A 19002-nucleotide genomic window follows, 5' to 3' on the forward strand; every position below is an offset into this window, starting at 1 on the left:
TGTTGGGCTTTCTTATGCGAGACCAGAGCCTTTTACCAACATTTTCATAGCTGTTGTATGACGGTACTACAGATCCCTTTTCAGAGGTCAATAAGATGACATTCCATGTACCAGACAGAAAAGGTGGCTTGCAGTAGGTAGGGGCAGGGGATAGGATGAAGGGGGACAGGCTACTCTTCATTTGTCTCCTCCTCCCCCCCTGCTGCTGCTGCTGCTGCTGCTTTTTGTGTGCATCCATGCAACAGATGCCCTGACCTACATAGCCCAAACTAACCTGATCTTGTCACCTCTCAGAAGCTAAGCAGGGTCAGCCCTGGCTAGTATTTGGATGGGATTCCTCCCTGGAATATCAGGGTTGTGATGTGGAGTAAGGCAGCAGCAAACTGCTCTGAACCCCTCAGGTTTCTTGACAGTCCTGAAGGGTTTCCCAAATGGGAAGGAGGTTTTTTAAAATCTATTTTAAAATGTGTTAAATATTTATCGGATGATATGACCATAATATGGCCGACCCACCCTCCCCTCCCAGAATGGCCAGTGATGGGCCTGGAAAGGGGAGAGGCCCCAGGTGGATGTATGCACAGCTCTGCTTCCCAACCATATTCTGGATGATTGCTCCACTTCTGGGGTTTCTCAAAGTCTGAAGACTGTTTCTGGGTTTTCTCAATGGTAAAAAGTTGAGAAAAAATTCCCTAAGAGGGTCACCATAAGACAGCTATAACTTGACAACACTTCCCCCCACCTTATAATGAATGGGGATGGCTAACTTCCAAGGAATTGTTAATAATTTTTTTAATTAAGATTTATTAAACTACACCACCTAAGAAACAGACACAGAGCCAAAAATTGCAAATAAGTACACTGTCAAAGGATTTACCTAGCTAAAAGCTTTTGTGTGCTTGCATACTTCAGATACAATGGAAATGGAATTACCAGTCCATGCGTATCTCTTGCAGAGGGTGAGCAATAAATTGGCTTACAACACAATGAAGATGTTTAATAGATGCAAGGACCAAACAAGAATTACTAGCTTAGGTTATAAGGTTAATATTTGTTTGGGTTTATTTTTGGGGAGGGGAGAACATAATAAAGGAAAAGTCAGAATCGGAGGTTGATGGCCAGATGTCTCCTCAGATGAGGAATGGCGAGAGTAATTAACTGAACCTCTGCCATGAAGCGCTGTCTCTTCTCAGCGGTCCACAAAGATACAATCCTCCTGGGAACTCAAAGGTACCTACCGCTTCATTCTCCCGCCCGCCATTTTATCCACATGACAACCCTGTGAGGCGGGTCAGTTAACTTCCAGGAGACACAAGAACACACGTGGTTCTATATGCAGACAGCCCGCGAGTCTCTGTCAAGTGTTTGTAGCGCGCTCTGACGGCGGATCTCCAAGCTAAGCTCTCAACCTACTCCGGGCGGTTTCAGCCGAAGATGTAGTTGGGGCTTGCCCACGGCGCCGCCCTCCCGCCCTCATCATCTTCGTGGAGCCAGAAATGCCCTGCTTGTTTTGGGCTAATGGCGGCCCGAGGAGCCTCCGCAGACCGCGGCCCGTGCGGAGGGAGGCTTGGCTTGCCTTCGGCAGCTGTCTGCGTCGGCCCCGCCTCCGGAAGGGCGGAGCGGCAGCGGCTGGCCGGGGAGGCGCAGGCGCGATGGCGGAGAGCGGGGGAGAGCGCGAGGCAGACATGGAGGCCTTCCTGGACAAGTTCCGGGGCCCCGAGCGCTACGCGGGGGCCTTCAGCCCGGAGAGCTGGGAGGAGGTGGGCTTCGGGGAGAGGCGACCCTCCTTCCCAGCCCTCGCGAGGAGGGGGCGGGCGGCTGCACCGCGGAGAAGCTTCAGGCGGGCGAGTGCCGCGTGGCTAGTTGGCGGCAGGTAGTGGCAGTCCCCGTTCCCGTGTGAGCCCTGCCGGGAACACATTCGGGGGCTTCCCACGAGCTCCCAGCCCGCTTCCCGCGCGGTGCCACAAGACGGGCAGACTTGTCCGTCGTGCCAAGTTGTGTTGCCGCCAATATAGGCGTAAAGAACTTTACCGACGTTGCCAATTGACATAGGTTCTGAGCCAGAAGCGGTGCGTTTGGAGGTGTTGTCTGGCCCTAATGCTGAAAAAGTATTAAGGAGGAATAATAATCCTGCAGTTAGTTGCCTTGACAGTTGCCTTCCCAAAGTGAAGGCCGTAGAAAGAACTAAGGGCAAAATTAAATGTGTAGTGAAGGGGGAAACGATCAGACTCTTCTGATCATTCAAATGAGGGGTATAGAGTGTAAAAGTAAGTTCTGGATTATCTCCTTCCCTCTGCTAACTTGAGCTGCCTGCATTTGATAAATGTCATTGCATTGGAAGGCTGTTGTAACAAGGACTTGAACAATTGCACTGAGTTATTAGTGGCTTACATTTTTCCTGTTGGCAGGAATTTGAGAAGATTCCCATGTTCATGAAGGCGGCCCCATCTGAAATAGATCCTAAGCAGAATCCTGACCTGGCATGCCTCCAGTCTATCATTTTTGATGAAGAGAAAACTCTTGAAGGTACTTTTAAAAGTTTTGCTTTGTCTACAATATATTGTATACAAGGGGTAGAATTTGTAATGTTCTTCAGAATTTTAACCCAAAATCCAAGTATATTCTTGTTTAACTGTTGTGGTTAACTTGGTATCCTCATTTTAGTAGTCATTTGATTTTGCATCTATTAAAATGGGTGAATGGAGAAACCTTCTAGTTATTGCTTTTCTACGATGTTTCTTTGTCTCTCTCTTTTTGGACAGAGCAAGCAAAGACCTATAAGAATGAGGGCAATGATTACTTCAAGGAAAAGGATTATAAAAAGGCTGTGATATCATATACAGAAGGACTAAACAAAAAATGTAGTGACTATGAATTGAATGCAGTGCTTCATACTAACAGAGCCACAGCCCAGTTTTATTTGGGTAATGTACTATATTAAATGTTGTCTTCATGCGTAGCAAAAAAAATCAAAATTCCACCCTCTTTATTTGTGGTCACAAATATATTTTGAAATACTTTTAAAACAAGCAAGAATTTCCAAGGACCTGCTAAGTATCCATATCTGAAGAGATAAATATGAAAAATAGGGTTGTGGGTGGCCGTTCCAGGCCGATGCAGCCAGTGCCGTGCCTCGGGTGGGGGGGAGGCATGGGCACCGGTGCACAACCCAGCGCGCACACGCAGGTGTGGAGCTCCACGCCTGTGTGTGTGCACCAACTGACGCACCAGCGCCCGCGCCTCCCCTCCCCTCCCCACGGTGCAGCACTGGCTGTGTCAGCCTGGAATGGCCGCTTAATTATTCATTATTTTATTTATTAACATTAACATATCTATTTTTTTAAAAAGACAGTACACATTTAAAAAAAAATTTAAATCCAAAATGTAAAAAAGCACCTAGCAAAATGTTCAACTTCTGTGTTGTCAGGGGCCATTGTGCTCTCCAGATAGCGATAGTGAGAAACCCATTAAAGCATAAACAGCTGTTCAGACTCCATAATAAAACATGAATATATAGCAGTAAAGGTCTTCAAGTCACGTAGCACATGTGCTGAATCATAGTATTCCGTACAACTTTAATTTTAAAGTTCAAGTATGGCCTCTTATGATTTGAAAACAGTTCTCTTACAGTTGAAATAATGAACATGGCTATTATATATTAAATTTCAGCAGTGCTGCTGGAGGCCTAATAAAATTGACTTTTGGGCCACCATTTGTTCGTCCTTGTGATAAAGTAATTCCCCCTATTACAGCCATTGAGAATCCTATGTACAGGAAATGGAGGAGAGGTTATGCCAGACAGGGGTTTCTTGCATGAAAGATGCATGAAAATTGTGTTTTAAAACAAATGATTCCAACTCGTAAAAGTTGGCATAGACTCTGTGTGTGTGTGTGTGTTGCCCTTATGCTGCATACAAATATAGCTTTGAGGTACAAAGGCATAGCTGGCAGAGTCTGAATAGTCTCTAGAGACTTTCTTTCAGCCTGAGGCCCAAAAGCAGGGAAACAAAACAGTCATGAAAAGTGCACAGGTTCAAGCTTTCTTCCCTAAGGGGACTCTCTTCCTTCATATTTTAAATATAAGGAAATTTCATTGCCTGAGTTTAAATGAATCTAGCTTGATGACAGACAAGAGAAATTCTGCCAGCTAGCAGCTATATTATGCACTTCTTGGTACCCTTGCTGCCCTGACCCATTCTGAGAGGGCAGTATATAAATACATACATACAGTCAGTCAGTCAGTATGAAAAAGAAGAGTTCATCGGGCAGCAACCAATCCTTAAAGCTTAAAAGACTGGCCAAGGGGAGCGATTGAACTTGAACATATTGAGCTGCCTTATGTTGACTCAGTCCACTGGTCCATCAAAGTTACTATTGTCTACTCAGACTGGCAGCAGCTCTCATGGGTTTCAAGTAAAGGTCTTTCATATCACCTACTACCTTGTCCTTACAGAATTTAACTTGGCACCTTCTCTATGCCAAACAGAAGCTCTACCACTGAGCTACAGTCCCTTTTAAGCATCCTTTGACTCATGGCCTGACTTCCTGCCCCTCATCCTAGTTATATAGGATGTACATTCAAATTCATATTCCATTTTGGATGGTCTCCTGATAACTTGTTGCTTTCAGTTGCATGCACAGCTAATTGGGGGTATTGAAAGCAGTGGAGTATCAAAAACAGGATACAGATATTGATGGACACGCTGGTGCAAACTGGCAACATTTCATGTATCTATACTTACAGTCTATGATCAGATATATTTACTAATACGTTCCAAGAGTGAGAATTCAGTCTACTATATGCAGGGAGAGATTTTCTTAAGAAGCTAATGTAGATAACTAAAACAAGGGAATCTTGTTGATCAGCTTTTAAAGGGATAAATAACTTTTAGTATGGTTTATTGTTGATGCAGGGGAATGAACAATTACAATAAGGTGACCAGATTTTAACATTGGTAAAGCGGGACACCATTGACTGGGGGGGTTCTTGATTAAAAATTTGGTCGATATGGAGCAACAAAAAGTTTCATAGAACGCAAAAATAATATTAATTTCAACGTAAGTACAATTTGCCAGGTGCCTCCAGATGTGCCTCCAAAAGTGGGGCAATCTGGTCACCTTAAATTACAACAGTCTGCAAAGAAGCCAGATGACACACTGAAACAGCATCAAAAATAACTTTAAAATACAAAAATATAATATAAAATATTCCAAGTAATTTTAGTAGAATAGGAATTGTTTGGTGAATCCCATATCATCTGTGTAGTTTTACCTTCACCTTTTATTGCTGTCTTAAATTGAATGACCATTGTCACACATTTGACTCCATCCTATTTAGTGATAGTTTAGTCTAATTTTTCTTAGGAAATAATCTTGCCCTGATACCTCCTCCCTGTATAGATAGAACTTTTAAAAATACAATGTAGTGAACCACATTTTCTTGTTGTGTTTTGTTTAGGGAACTTTCGCTCGGCTCTCAGTGATGCTATTGCAGCAAGAAAGTTCAAACCCAACCACCTCAAAGCAATAATAAGAGGTGAGACAGTCTGCAAGGTAAAATGGTGATGAATGGTAAACAGTGACTTTTAAGAAGCTACTGAAAGCCAACATGGTGTTGTGGTTAAGAGCAGCGGACTCTGGAGAATCAGGTTTGGATCCTTGTTCTTCCACATGAAGTCTGCTGGGTGACCTTGGGCCAGTTACAGTTCTCTCAGAACTTTTTCAGTCCCACCTGCCTTACAAGGTGCCTCTAGTGGAGAGAGGGAGGGAAGGAAATTGTAGGCCACTTTGAGACTTCTTAGGGTAAAGAAAAGCAGGGTATAAAAACTAGCTCCTCTACTCTTCATGATGCTACTTATACCAGTGATAGCATGAAATATTGTTTAACAGTGCAAGAAATAGTGGGCAGGAAGCTTTACAAAAGAGCAGCTTTCCGAATGTTATGACATATTCTTTACTCTGTAATCCACCTTGAGTATGAGTGAGAAAGGCAGGCTACAAATAAGTAAACAAAATATAAAATTTAATATAAGAGTAGTGCCTCTTTTTGGTGAACAGAAGGCAGAGAAGCTGAAGCATCGGAACCTGGTGCAGGTGTTACTTAGAATGGGTCAGTGACAAAAGTAATTTGTCCACACTGTCTTTGTGATGGCTGTCACATTTCCAGGTAATGCACTTGGATCCTGAAAATATTGACCAGTATAAATAACCTGACCACTGTTTGCCTACTTAATAAGCCTGATTTAAACACATTGGGTATAAGAAAATGGAATAGTCTCCGCTAATTCCATTCCTCACACCACGTCTCCTTCATCCCACATATGTGTGTGTGTGTTTTGACCTTGCAGGTGCCTGAGGCTTGACATAGGGTTTATTTGTGTCTAAAGAGGGGGGCAGGGATCTTCTTCTCACTGGGAAGGTGACAGCTCACATGCATGTGTTGTGTCTTGCTGATATGTGTGCAAATTCTGCTGTATGCTAAATGTTTTTGATCTGTTACTTTTCCCAGGAGCTCTATGCCATTTGGAACTCAAGCATTTTTCTGATGCCATGACATGGTGTGAGGAAGGACTGAGAATAGATCCAAATGAAAAGAAACTTCTAGAAACAATGGCTAAAGCTGACCGGCTAAAGGTTAGAAGGTGGCGGGGGAAACCCCACTATAGATCTGATTATTGTAAACTATTTGCACCCCATTTCAGCAGTGCTTTTGAGGCCAGGACTGGGATGGAGGTGTGGTCAATGACTTTTCACAGTTATAATGTCATTTTGCCTGTCTTGTAGCGTACAGAAGATAGAGATCTGAGAAAAGCCAGATTTCAGGAGAAGAAGGAACAGGCTCAAAAAGATGCTGTATTCAAAGCTATCAAGGTAGCTTTATTTTTAACATTACCGTTTGAAATCAGCACTCCTTAATGCATGCAAATGTATTTTAGTCTAAAGTGTGTGTGTGTGTTCCCCCTTTTCATGCTTCTGATGTAGGATCGCAATATCAAACTGTTGCCTGCACCTTCTGAGAATGAAAATGTAATATCAGCAAGTCTGGCAGAGATGTCTCTAGATGGATTTAGCTCCCAGAGTGCAACTGGTTCCAAGGTCTGTCTAGACGAAAATGGCAGCCTTTCCTGGCCAGTGTTGTTCTTGTATCCTGAGCATGGGCAAAGTGATTTAATCTCTGCTTTTCATGAGGAATCCAGGTTTGTTTGTGTTTAATTAAAAGGTTGTCTCAGGTTGTCTCATCATCAAAAGAGCACTTTACGGCATGTTTCCTCTTTTCCGAGCCGCTGCGATGGGAAATGCACTGCCTCTGTGTGGCTGACAGATATAGCTCATACCCTAACCTGAAGGAAAAGCACAGGGCATCAGATTGCCTTGGCAGAGCACTATGTAATTGTTTAATTGAATTATTTGTAATTTTAACTGTATTGTTCATTTTGTTTTAAAAAATTGTTTTTATGCACTGCACTGCCTCTTGGACTCTAATCAGATGGAAAAGTAGCATACATTTTTTAAAAAATAAGTAGTTCCATCCTGGTATCCCTACAAGCGGTAGTGCCACCACTGAGTCAGCCCTGGGCATATGAAACTAGGTTTCTGTTCCTCTAGTGCGGAATTTTACCCCCTAGTTCAACATTTGGCCAGGTGTACTTAATGTCTCCATGGAGACCTGTGGTACATAAGCTAGTGTCAAGCTTAGGGTTTTACTAGTTATTCTACAAAATGGCATGGGTTGATGAGTGGGAATAGTATGACAGTGGAGCAGGGAATATGGTAGTGGGATGAGAGGTGGGCCAGGAGATGACCTAAATATGATCTGAGCATTTTTGTAGTAACTGAACATGTGTTTATATGGTGTGCTTTTCATCCACAATAGTGACTGTAGGGACAGAGCAATAGGAGAGCTGCTATTTTAGATTAATTAATCTCAACTAAAGGAGAATGGCTTTGCAGTCTTAACCTGAATATATCTATTAAAATTCAAGAATATAAATACCATGGCATTTTTTATAAAGTTTGGTTTATTTGAATGTTTATAGCAGGGGTAGTCAAACTGCAGCCCTTCAGATGTCCATGGGCTACAATTCTCATGGGAATTGTAGTCCATGGACATCTGGAGGGCCGTAGTTTGACTACCCCTGGTTTATAGTAATATGCCTTGAATTCTGTGTGACTAGTTGCTAAAGTGTTAACATAATACCGATGGTGGGTTAGGATGTGACTATAGGAGATTAACACGATGTGTCATCTCTTTCAGATTTATTGACCATTTAATGGTCATGTTTGAAGAGCTACCTCCGTGGGATTCAGAAAGAAAATATTATCCTAGAGATTTAGAGGTAGGAAGCTGCACCTGCTTGAAATTGGCACTTATCTGTTTTGTGTTTGAAAATAAATGGTTTAGAAAGTATCCTGAGTCTGTTATAAAAAGGACACTTTCAGTTTAACTTATCACAGAAACTGAAGTTCTTCTCATTGTTAGAAATGTGAGTTTAACTTCAGCCTCGTATTGTGTAGCCCTTTTTACTCCTTATATTCTCTTAGGTAGATCTAGCTTTTCTAGGAAAGGATGTGGCCTAAGTTCTATGTTTATACTATGCCAGACATATTAATGGCACTTGATTTTATTAATGTTATAGTCGTGATTGCAAGGACAGCATCACGGCATGAGTAACTGCTAAATTGAGTCAGGAAACTGCTACTTTGTTATCGCTGTGTTTCTGCTGTCAAAAATATCAGCATTGGAAGGAGGTACTCTGGAGAACATTCCAGAAATATGCTTCTGATGTTTGGCTGTGATTCAGCTTTAATAATAGCACTTGGTAGAGCTCCTTGTAGAACTGGGTCTTTTAAAAAATTGTTCCCAAGCTTTAGTGGTCATTCAGCAAAATAGGAAGAAGCAAGAATTGTCTGTTGAGAACATTTCATATTAGAACATTGCCCATTAGTACGTAAGAAGTGTGCCTCGGAGACAGGAATATGCCCCTTGTTCTCTAGTGATGCTGGTTGGCAAGGCTGGTAGATGACCTTGCTCTTTCCATGGTTGATGGATTGAGCTTGCTTTATTTTATTTTATTTTATTTTTTGGGGGGGGGAGGGGTTATCAGCTCTGTATGAATTTCAGAACTTACCCAACCCCAGTCTCAAGTCAGCTGACGTGGCCACAGTGATTCATGCTACAGTACCCTCAAGGCCCAACTACTATAATGTTCTATAAATGGAGCCTAGTCTGAAAACTTCCATAGCTTCAGCATGCAGCAGTCTGTTTAGTAACAGGCTGGCTGCTAGATCCTATGTTCCCAGAGGTGGTACACATTTTGGGATTGGTTACAGATATGTTTCCGGCATCAGGGACGCTGGGTCTAACATTTCAAGCTCTTTACATCCTAGGGCCAACAGACCTGATGAATCCTCTCTCCCTATATTAATCCCTACCAGAGCACGGTTCTTCTCACCACCTGCTCTCTGTCACCTCTCCCAGGATGCCATGCTTGGCTACTGCTTGGGTGAGAACCTTCTCAGTAGTAGGATTTAGGAAATAGAATAGCTTCTTAGAGCAAATAAGCAAGGCTCCTAGTCTACTTTTGGACAGCCTGTAGAGATGAACAGTTCAAGAGAGATTTCAGGGCCTCCTAAGAGGCAAGTATGCTTGGCATCTCTAGAGGCAAAGATGGTTCTTAGTTACAGCCATGAAGATTTTATGCTGCTTATATTTATACTTGCTTGGGCTTATTGTTAAACTACTGCATTATTGCTTTCACTTTTGTAATCGTGTCTCTTGGTTCCCACTTTAGTTTGGAAGGAAAGTAGGGTATAAATATTTTAATGAGCGACTTTTAGCAGTGGCATTTCACCCGGGAGTTCTGTTATGTGTTAGACTTTCTGCTCGACACAGATAATTCTTTTAAACAAAGCTATGTCTGGAAAATCCTTTCAGCATGTATTCCATTTATCTTGGGGACTGTCTACAAAAGAGTATGTGACAATATGTCAAAAATCAAATCACTATAGCTATTCCCAAATCATCACCGTTCTGCTGGTTTAGTATCAGATCCCTCAAACCAACAGCAGTGACAAACTAATGCTGTTACTAGTCATTGCTAAGATTATTTCAAACAGCATGCTACCCAAAACAAGTGAAGTTGCAGATGTTCCACTGACCCGGATGAAAATCTCAACAAGCCATAAAGTAGTAATCTTTTTTTCCCTCTCCACGTGACTTTGCATAGCTTTATTATGAAGATGAAAAAAGAGAAGAGATATACCAGATATGCACCCAGTCTACATTGTTGCAAGCATTGCAACTCCAAAGGTGAGATGCTGAACTGAGATCTGCATAACACTCATTGATCGACAAAGTGAGAAGAGTGCTGTATCAAAGGATCAGAGCTCACAGACTCTTCAGTCAGAGGGCTGTTTTATCTAGGGGGACTCTCTGATTTGGGTTCAGCAGGTCCTGCTGTTAATAAGTATGTCATGGGGAATATGAAAGCCCTCTTATACATAAAAATTACAACAAAATTGTAAACATATTTAAAAGGTAAGTTAATTCATCTCAGTTTGTCTCACGGTGGGGCCAGCTCTAGACTGGCAGTGACCTAACTGCATGGCCCCTGTATTGGCAGGCGGCTTGCATTTTTGGTTGCAAATCAGATACTAAAGTTAAGGAGAAGAAATTTGTGCAGTTGTGCCTAGTTGATCCTCAGGATTCTCCATACCAGGGCACTCACTCATCTTCCTACTGAGGTTGCTTATTAATTGACACATTCATATGAAGTTGTATCTGTCTTAAGATTACAAAGCAGGCTACTGATCTGGCATAAGAGGTAACAGTAATATCGTCCATTAAGCAAAAAACAAATATTACACCTTCAGTGTCTACAAAACATACACAAGAAAGAGCCATTATAAAAAGGCTGTCTCAGTTTTGGATGAACAGTGAAGAAGATAGCCACTGTTCATGTTTTGTTTTGTTTTTACAGATACTTCGTGAAAGCTGGGACTCCTACTTTTTTGGTTTTAGTAAAATGTGCGCCTTTTTCTAAACACTACTTTCTGGGGAAGAAAGTTCACTGGCTTAAGTGAGTGAATATGAACTTCTTAAAAAAGAACGAGAACAGCCCATGCTGTGACAACCTCCCGTTAACTTTCCATACTGGGAACATCTTGTACCTGTGTGCTCTACTGTTCTGCCATCACAGTGACAGTTGCCCAGAACGTGTCCTGCCAGTCTCCTAGGAAGGAATGTGAAAGTCTAATGAGGCATTAACCAGGCTGCAAAACCGGAATCAGCATTTATTACAATTCTGCATTTTACAATATAGGAGTGCTTACCTGATTTTCAGATGAAGAATCTGGTTCTCTCTCAAGGTGCTCAATGTGCTCTATTTCTGTTAATTTTATAATGGCATACCTTCAGACCAACCACAGGTGTCGATCGGTAATTATATAGCTGTATCTAAACATTTAAAATATACCTTCTGAAATAAATCTATGTCTTATATGTACCTATTAATTCATTTACTGGCTTCCGTAACCTCTCATTTTAATAACCTACTTTATTTGCAAGTAATATTTATTAGTAAGGCACCTTGTAAAGTGCTGCAGCTGTGGTACTTATTTGATGGATCAGGGCGAGCACTTTTTGTTTGTGAGAGATTTATTTGAAAGGTTCTGCCCTGTCCTGAACAGTACGTTTTAACAAATTGATCATTTTCCCACCTTGAAATATTTCTTATAGTACAGTGCTGGGATACACAGCTTTGATATGATATTCCCTGATATGTCCTGCTGGAAAGGGGCACACCAGGAACTAGATCTGAGATAGCCAACTTTATTTGATAGGGCAGCTGTATCCTGTAAATTATGTAGTAGAGGGAGGAGAGAGGCATTTTATCACACCAGCCAACACTACCCTGAATGGTCAATATCCATAATAAAGCTTATCTAGGCATGTTAGTTTTTTTCCCAGGCCAGATTCCAGGGGTGTCACATACAGACCCTTCAAAGAAACAGAACATTAAAGTCTGCTTTACATGTAGAATTTTTTTCTTATTGGTGAAACTGTGCAAACATTTTTCATGCCTATGTATACCTAATTAGAAGCCTATGGCCTATTTGACTTGAAAGAGATTTTTAGATACATTTAAAACTCATCCAGTTAGAGAATTTAAAAAAAACCCAGTAATTTTAATATAAGATGCTTGCATCTGGAAACAGCTTTGCAGTCATTACTGTAACTGTATTTAGCTTCCAAACTAGTAAGGCTGTATTCCAGTCCCTGCTATAGTAGAAACCACCTTTCGGATAGGAAGACCATCCACCTCTACAGAAGATACATAATACATTTTTTCTCATCGTATAGTAAACATAGCTTATTAAATTGTAGTTAGGTGAGGAACTGGGCTGTAATTATTTCAAAACATAACTTTAAGGGACAAAGGAAAAGATCTCTTTCATTATGGCATTTTCATACAATAATTATCACTCTGCAAAGGCTGTATCTGTTCTATACATTTACTTATGAAGGCAAAACTGTTCCTTGATCAGTTCTGGTTTTTCTAGGTTGTTGAACTTTCATAAACAAGTAGCCTGTTCAGTAGTAGTGATGGACATCCACTAGATTTATAACATCCACTAGAAACTAGAGTTATAGTAAAAAGGCAGCTAGTAGAGGGATTTCCAGAAAATGATTATTCAGAGATTTCTGTGGCAAAGAATGCCAAGAATGTGGTGATCTCAGTGTTCTTCAATTGTTGTATGCAATTTGGATTAAACTACTGTAGTCCATATTTTCATAGTTCTTAACTGCATCCTCCTGCAGAGCCTGAGTTATTGTGTGGGTGTGTGGCCCATAGGATTATAGTGTTGAAAGATGAGCAGCCATATAGTAGAGACTCAAGCCATTACAAGCCATGCAGCACAGATTACAGAGTGAAGAGAAGCCGTGGTAGATTTTCAGTTTATGACTCAACTCCTTGTAGGCAGAATCCAGTTCTCGCAGTTGTACGACTGATTTGTTTAAGGACAAACCAACATCTCCTAGACCATAGCTTTGCTCTATCAGATGCATTTCAGCCATAATATCTGAAGTCACTTGCCCGAACCATTGTGCATTTAGGGCAGCAACTGAGACACAAACGAAGAAGACAGTGATCTGGAAAGGAAAAGCAGTTAAGTTGTGATTATTTTTGTCAACAGTGTAAACCATTTGTTTTCAACTAGGCAAACTGTCTTCCTTCAGAATTATTTGGCTTTATTGCTAGCAGTAGCAACTGGCCAGCTGCCCTCCGTTCCTGCATTGTTAAGTAGCCACACAATAAGCTGATGCAGTGATTCCCTAATATAACACCCATTAATGAGTTTCCTGGCGCTTGCTTTCTTCTTTGTATCTTTGGGACAAAGAACAGATAAGAAGCGAAAACCCCCAGACTGGGTGACTAGCAATAAGTCCAGCCTGTCAGGGAGAGGCATGTGCCCTGGGCTTGCCCATAAACACAGATGCTCTGTCTCTGGGCAATCTGGCAACTTCTTGTCATAGCTGCATGAAGAGCAACCCCTCCCCTTTGTTTGGAAATTGAAAGCAAATTATATCTCTTCCCTAAACAAAAAGCAAATCCTGGATCTTTTCTTCCAGTTCCTCAGAGCAGGAGGTGCTTCAGAAGATCCCAGGAAGGGTCGTCTTTGTGGCCGCTGAAAGTGCTCATGCCAGAGGGTGCGGACACTTGCCCGGGAACCTCCAGACATTTTGCGTCTTCCTGTGGTGGTCATTTGGCCACTGACCCTGCCCCCCAAAGCAGTCACTACCCTTTCTCAAAAGTTTAGCAATCCTTGAATGAATGGATGACTCCTATCATTGTGATTTTAGTCAGGATTTATGCTGATGATGCTTCAGAGTTAATTGCTCCATGCCATTGCAAAAAGAAGCCACCAAACCTCTGCTGAGCAGAGCAAGAGTAACAGCGCATTACAGCAGGTGTATTAATATACTCACAATGTGGTTAGAACCGAACACTTTAATAGGGAACTTGCTACCTGCATGGATTCTTCCTCACTGAGCAGCTCGCTGGGGTGACACATAGCAAAGATGGTCAGGTTGATGAAAGCACAAGCAGAACCAATGTGGTAGTAATATGGGAAGAGGCGACTCTGAATGAAGCCCAATGTGTGTGGTGGGAGATTGCTGCCCATCACGAAGCCTGAAAAAGAAACCACATACACAGGGTTTCCCTAAAAGGTCTTGGTTACAGAATAAGCGAATATACACAGGGTTTCCCTAATTTGTCTCCAAACTCATGGCAGAAACTGAGCTTCCTTAAGTTTTTGATTACATAGTACCCAAAGGATTGCCATGCCATACTTCTACCTTCACATATTCTTACCTATCTGAACTCTCTTGCTATCAGGAAATATAGACCCTCCATTCTAACTTCATCAATCCATAGTTTATTCAGCCATCCCCTCAATGTCATACATGGACTGTATATTTCACAGCAGCGCCGTTTCTCCAAACACTTTGAAAGTCTGGACATAGTTCATTCTGAGAAAGCCCTTTAATCAGTTTTGCCTCTGAGTTTTTATCTATGAGGCCCATGGGGAAAGGGTAAGAATGGAGTCCAACCTACTAGATATAAAAGTGACCCAGATCTGCATTCCCCAGGAAGTTGACAGGAAAACCAAATGAAGTGTTTTCACTACAGTTGAGGGACTGGCATCTGCAGACATGGCCCTCCGCGGCAGATGGTCACTTGCAGCTCAAGATTCTTTGGCCCAGTCTCACTGTGGGAGGCTGCTCAGGTTGCGCTCTATTCCTCCACCAATTTATACTGAAAAGGCACAAGAAAGTCATTGTTGCTTTAAATGATACTTCACATGGGGAGGGGGGATACCAGTAACATAGTTTCCTAGAGGTATAAGTGCCCAAGGGTTGCAAATCCCTTCTTGGATGTTTTGAGGGAATGAAACATTTCTAATTCTATACAGCAAAATTCAGACTCTAGTCTCCCTAAAGAAATCCCCTTTCATATATCTGTGAACATGCATGCCCAGGAACAGGAATAGCCACATTTATGTTTTTTTAAAGAGATTTAAGCCAATATCATTGGCATAGAATTGGAGTCACTGTGCATGGACAGGTAATTGTGAGTTTCCTGCATTTTGCAGGGGGTTGGACTAGATGAACCTGGAGGTCCCTTCCAACTCTGATTCTATATAGAGCAGGCTTTCTCAACCAGGGTTTTGTGAAACCCTGTGGATTCTCGACAGCGTTCAGAGGGTTTCTTGAATGGGTGGGAGTTAATGTTGATATATGTTTTAAAATCTGTTAAAACATTTATCAGGTGATATGACCATATATCATCATGTTAACCCATCCACCCCTCCCAAAATGGCCAATGATGGGCCTGGAGGAGGTGTGAAGGGGAGGGGTCCCAGGTGGGCATGTACACAGCTATGTTTCCCAACCATATTCTGTTCCATTGTGTCACTTCTGGGGTAAGCCTGAAGAATGTTTCAAGGTGTTCTTAATGGTAAAAAAGTTGAGAAAGGCTCATCTAGAACCATTAGCTTCCACAAGACATTAACCGATGATTGTCTGGAATGTAACCTGCATACTTTAGTACAAGTGCTCAATGGAGGGAAATAGTATTTATTCAAACTATTAGACGTTATCACTGAAAGTGTCTCTATACCAGCCTTTCTCAACTTTTTTTTACCATTGAGAAACCCCTGAAACATTCTTCAGGCTTCAAGAAACCCCAGGAGTGGCACGTTCATGCAGAACGTAATTGGGAAGCATAGCTGTGTGTATATGCCCACTTGGGGCCCCTCCCCTTCCCCACCCAGACCCAACATTGGCCATATTGGGAGGGAGTGGGTTGACATGACCATATACGGTCAATCACCTGATAAACATTTAACAAATGTTTAAAATATTTTTACAATTAATTAACTTCCACCCATTTGGGAAACCCTTTCAGGGCCATCAAGAAACCTGGGTTGAGAAACCCTGGTTTATTGTCAGAGTGGTAGCTATGGTTTTTGTAATATACAATGAAGGCGGGTCACATCTCCAGAAATCCAGGCCAGTTTACTTCCTTTATTGCCTACATTCAGACTCAAGGCGAATTATAAAATATATAAAAAGCATATCTGACAATGAAATGTTATTGTGTGGGATCTGAAGAGAAACCAGAGTATGGGATTGTGTGTGTAAAGTGCTGTCAAGTTGCAGTCAACAGTGAAGGGTTTTCAAGGCAAGAAACTACTGGAGGTCATTTGCCGTTGCCTTCCAGTGACCCTGGAATTCCTGGGTGGTCTCCCGTCCTCCAAGGACTAACTAGGGCTCCTGGGATGTTTCTGTATTATAAGTTCTGCCAAAAGACAGAAGTCTGTTAAGTCTTCCTGACCACCATAGGCAGACCACTCTGCAAGATGGGAGTCAACACAGATAATATGTGTGAAAGGGCATTGTTTTTTTAAAATTATATATAAGCATTTACAGAAAGATAGAAGAAAAAAAAAGAAACAACCAGCTGTCAGAATAATCACTGACACATGTAAAAGCACAATCCGTTCTTGTCTTAAAAAGTAAATACTCATTTCCCATCGCATAAGTTAAAAAGAAAAAGAAACAACCAGCTAGCCAAATAATTACTGATACATGTGAAAGTATAGTTTGCCATCCTCTTATAACATACATATTCAGTTCCCATCGCATATTAGTCCTAACGTAAAAGTTATTGCCGTCTTTCTTAGCAAAGTAATTGTTGATACATATGAGAGTATAATCTATTATTATCTTAAGTAATATAAAGTCAGTTCCCTTCGTATGTTGGCCCTAACCTAAGAGTTACTGCTGTCTTTCCCATGAAAAGCCAAGTAAATGCTCCACTGTTCATCACATTCTTCAGGTGGTCACAGAAGATGGAATTGTGCTCTTTTCCATGATGTATCTGCTAGCAGGTCTTGAAGTATTTGTGTTTCTTGATCCACCAAACTCAGCGGTATCGCCTGATGGTTTCTGTGTAGAGTATTTCTAGCAGCCTTACTGTCAGGGCCCATAACAATGTCTCTTGGTTGCTTCTTGCGTGCAGTCGCCTTTGAATAGACTCTGTATACTTTATCAATCCGAATCTCTTCCTCCTCTAAGTAGTCTTCCGGGCTTTTTGTGATTTCCTTCCTTAGGTCTGTTTTCCCAAATTCTTCTGAGACGTCTTTAATTTTAATGCTCCTAGCTTTGAGTTCTACTTCCAGAGTTCTCTCCCACCCCTGTTGTTTAACTTCCAGACATTGGATTCTCGTTTGGTGTGTTGCCAGCTGATTTGTGTTTTCATCAGCTGTTTTCTTCAAACCGTTGATTCTGTCTGAGAGCTCTTTCCTGGTGTCTTGAATTTCATTTTCAATCTTTTTGACTACTTTCAGTATCTCTACGTTGCCTTTGTTTAACAAATAAAACATCTGTGCGTTTGTTAGATTTTCCATTTCTGTGTAGAGTATGCAGTAACAGAGCGTCTCATGAGAGTTCGAGTGATCAGACGTTATCAGTTAAAAAAATCTCCGTGAAAGGGCATTGTTGACCATACTCATCTTCAAGGTGGCACCCATGGAAGACTGTCAGATGAGCAGTGAATCTTTTTTACTCTAAGGAGCCACAAAAAAACTTGTTTGTTTTTTGCCAAACTCTGAAAGTATAAGGCAAGCACAGTGCCCATTTCTAGCTATAGCGGTACCTATTTAAGTTCCAGGTAAACAATTTACCAGATCTGTGGACAATGGTATTTTCTTTTTCTAAATCTTGATATTGATGCTTTCTTAATAAACTGTAGAGATGTTTGGAAATAGCAATTTCCTTCTCCCAAATCTTCACCCCCATTTCCTATCCCCAGAAATTTCACTGCTGTTCCTAACTGACACCCTCCCTATGTTTTGGCTGCAGTTGGTAGCCAATTTGAAGTGGCCAGGAATAAATGCATCTAATTCAAACATTTATTTACACTGTTTGCAGTCTACCTTTCTGGGACTCAAGGCAGATTACATACAGTAAGTAAATCAATATAATCAACAGGGTGGTATGACCTATTGACAATTCAATAGGACTTTGTAGAAATATGGAACCAACCAGAAATCTAAACACAAAATTAGAGCATCTGAGAAGAAAGTTTGGAGTGAGAAGTGTAGAAAAGAATTCATGGTATGTGAGGTTTTTATAACTAATCACTAGTTATAAGTGGGGGAAGCTCAGCCAATCTAATAATGAAAACTTCAAATGAGAAGGATAAATAAACAGTTTGGAAGCTATAGTTAATTGTGAGGCTCTTTACTTCCTCTTTCAGCATAACCATAGAGAAGTTCTCCAAATTATCCAGCCAGCCAGCTCTCAGTGGAAAAGAGGCAGAAGCAAAGCTCTGCCTTCCCAAAGCCCCAGCAGACTCCTGTGCTACAAACACAAATTGTAGCTAAGATCACACTAGCCTATTCTTGAAAAATTACCAGCATTTGCAGCAGACAAGGTGTGGTTTGTCACAAACTGAAGAAATGGACACAATGTGTAGAAGATACTCGTCAATTTGTGAGACCAAATAACTTGTTTATTTCACAGGGAAATCAGAACATGTATAATTTATATAAGGCTGAAAAGAGAAAAATCTGTAATGTAGGCTTCAATAAAACCATTTTAAATTATATTTCTCATCCAAGAATCAATCCAGTTACACTCGAGGACAGTTGTTCAAATACATAACTATCATGCCAGTTTTTTTAACGATCAATACATCAAAACGTTTGATTCAAAAGCTACTTAAGAATCAAGACTCTACAGTTTTATCATAATGTGTTGAATTTATTCATTCTAACGCATACCTAAAATCCAGAGACATACTACCAAGCTAGAAAGGATTTCAGCCTGTGGCTGATGTTTTATGAACAGCTCTGTTAGCCTCTGCAAATATTTAAACTTAATAAGGTTCTGTTTGCAGAAGTACTCATCTAAATGGGAGTCAATAGACATCT

At 41.3% G+C, this 19002-nt stretch overlaps 2 protein-coding genes across 2 annotated transcripts; one reads left to right on the forward strand and one right to left on the reverse strand.

Annotated features, from left to right (window-relative positions):
• Positions 1-1375: 1375 nt before the first annotated feature.
• TTC4 (tetratricopeptide repeat domain 4) lies at positions 1376-18166 on the forward strand. Its single transcript, XM_077333625.1, has 10 exons — positions 1376-1757; positions 2406-2523; positions 2760-2921; positions 5456-5533; positions 6506-6630; positions 6781-6867; positions 6979-7193; positions 8252-8333; positions 10224-10306; positions 10977-18166. The coding sequence occupies exons 1-10, from the start codon at positions 1494-1496 to the stop codon at positions 11077-11079; spliced, it is 1317 nt and encodes a 438-aa protein (XP_077189740.1). The 5' UTR covers positions 1376-1493; the 3' UTR covers positions 11080-18166.
• Positions 12160-14779, reverse strand: LOC143835644 (transmembrane protein 205-like). Its single transcript, XM_077333626.1, has 3 exons — positions 14619-14779; positions 14029-14192; positions 12160-13150 (listed from the first exon to the last, which is right to left on the reverse strand). Exons 1-3 carry the CDS (start codon positions 14716-14718, stop codon positions 12854-12856), a joined length of 561 nt encoding a protein of 186 aa, XP_077189741.1. The 5' UTR covers positions 14719-14779; the 3' UTR covers positions 12160-12853.
• Positions 18167-19002: the final 836 nt, after the last annotated feature.

The sequence above is a fragment of the Paroedura picta genome, chromosome 4 (assembly GCF_049243985.1).
Source record: "Paroedura picta isolate Pp20150507F chromosome 4, Ppicta_v3.0, whole genome shotgun sequence".
Classification (NCBI taxonomy): domain Eukaryota; kingdom Metazoa; phylum Chordata; class Lepidosauria; order Squamata; family Gekkonidae; genus Paroedura; species Paroedura picta.

What these genes read in the sequence shown, in the direction of transcription:
- TTC4 (XM_077333625.1), top strand. Translation starts at nt 1,494, where the DNA reads ATGCCCTGCTTGTTTTGGGCTAATGGCGGCCCGAGGAGCCTCCGCAGA. An exon ending in CTAAAGCTGACCGGCTAAAG is followed by an intron (nt 6,631 to 6,780) that starts GTTAGAAGGTGG and finishes CCTGTCTTGTAG; the next exon opens with CGTACAGAAGATAGAGATCT. An exon ending in GCTTTTCATGAGGAATCCAG is followed by an intron (nt 7,194 to 8,251) that starts GTTTGTTTGTGT and finishes CATCTCTTTCAG; the next exon opens with ATTTATTGACCATTTAATGG.
- LOC143835644 (XM_077333626.1), bottom strand. Translation starts at nt 14,718, where the DNA reads ATGTCTGCAGATGCCAGTCCCTCAACTGTAGTGAAAACACTTCATTTG. An exon ending in CTGGGTCACTTTTATATCTA is followed by an intron (nt 14,193 to 14,618) that starts GTAGGTTGGACT and finishes TTTCTTTTTCAG; the next exon opens with GCTTCGTGATGGGCAGCAAT. An exon ending in GTGAGGAAGAATCCATGCAG is followed by an intron (nt 13,151 to 14,028) that starts GTAGCAAGTTCC and finishes TTTCCTTTCCAG; the next exon opens with ATCACTGTCTTCTTCGTTTG.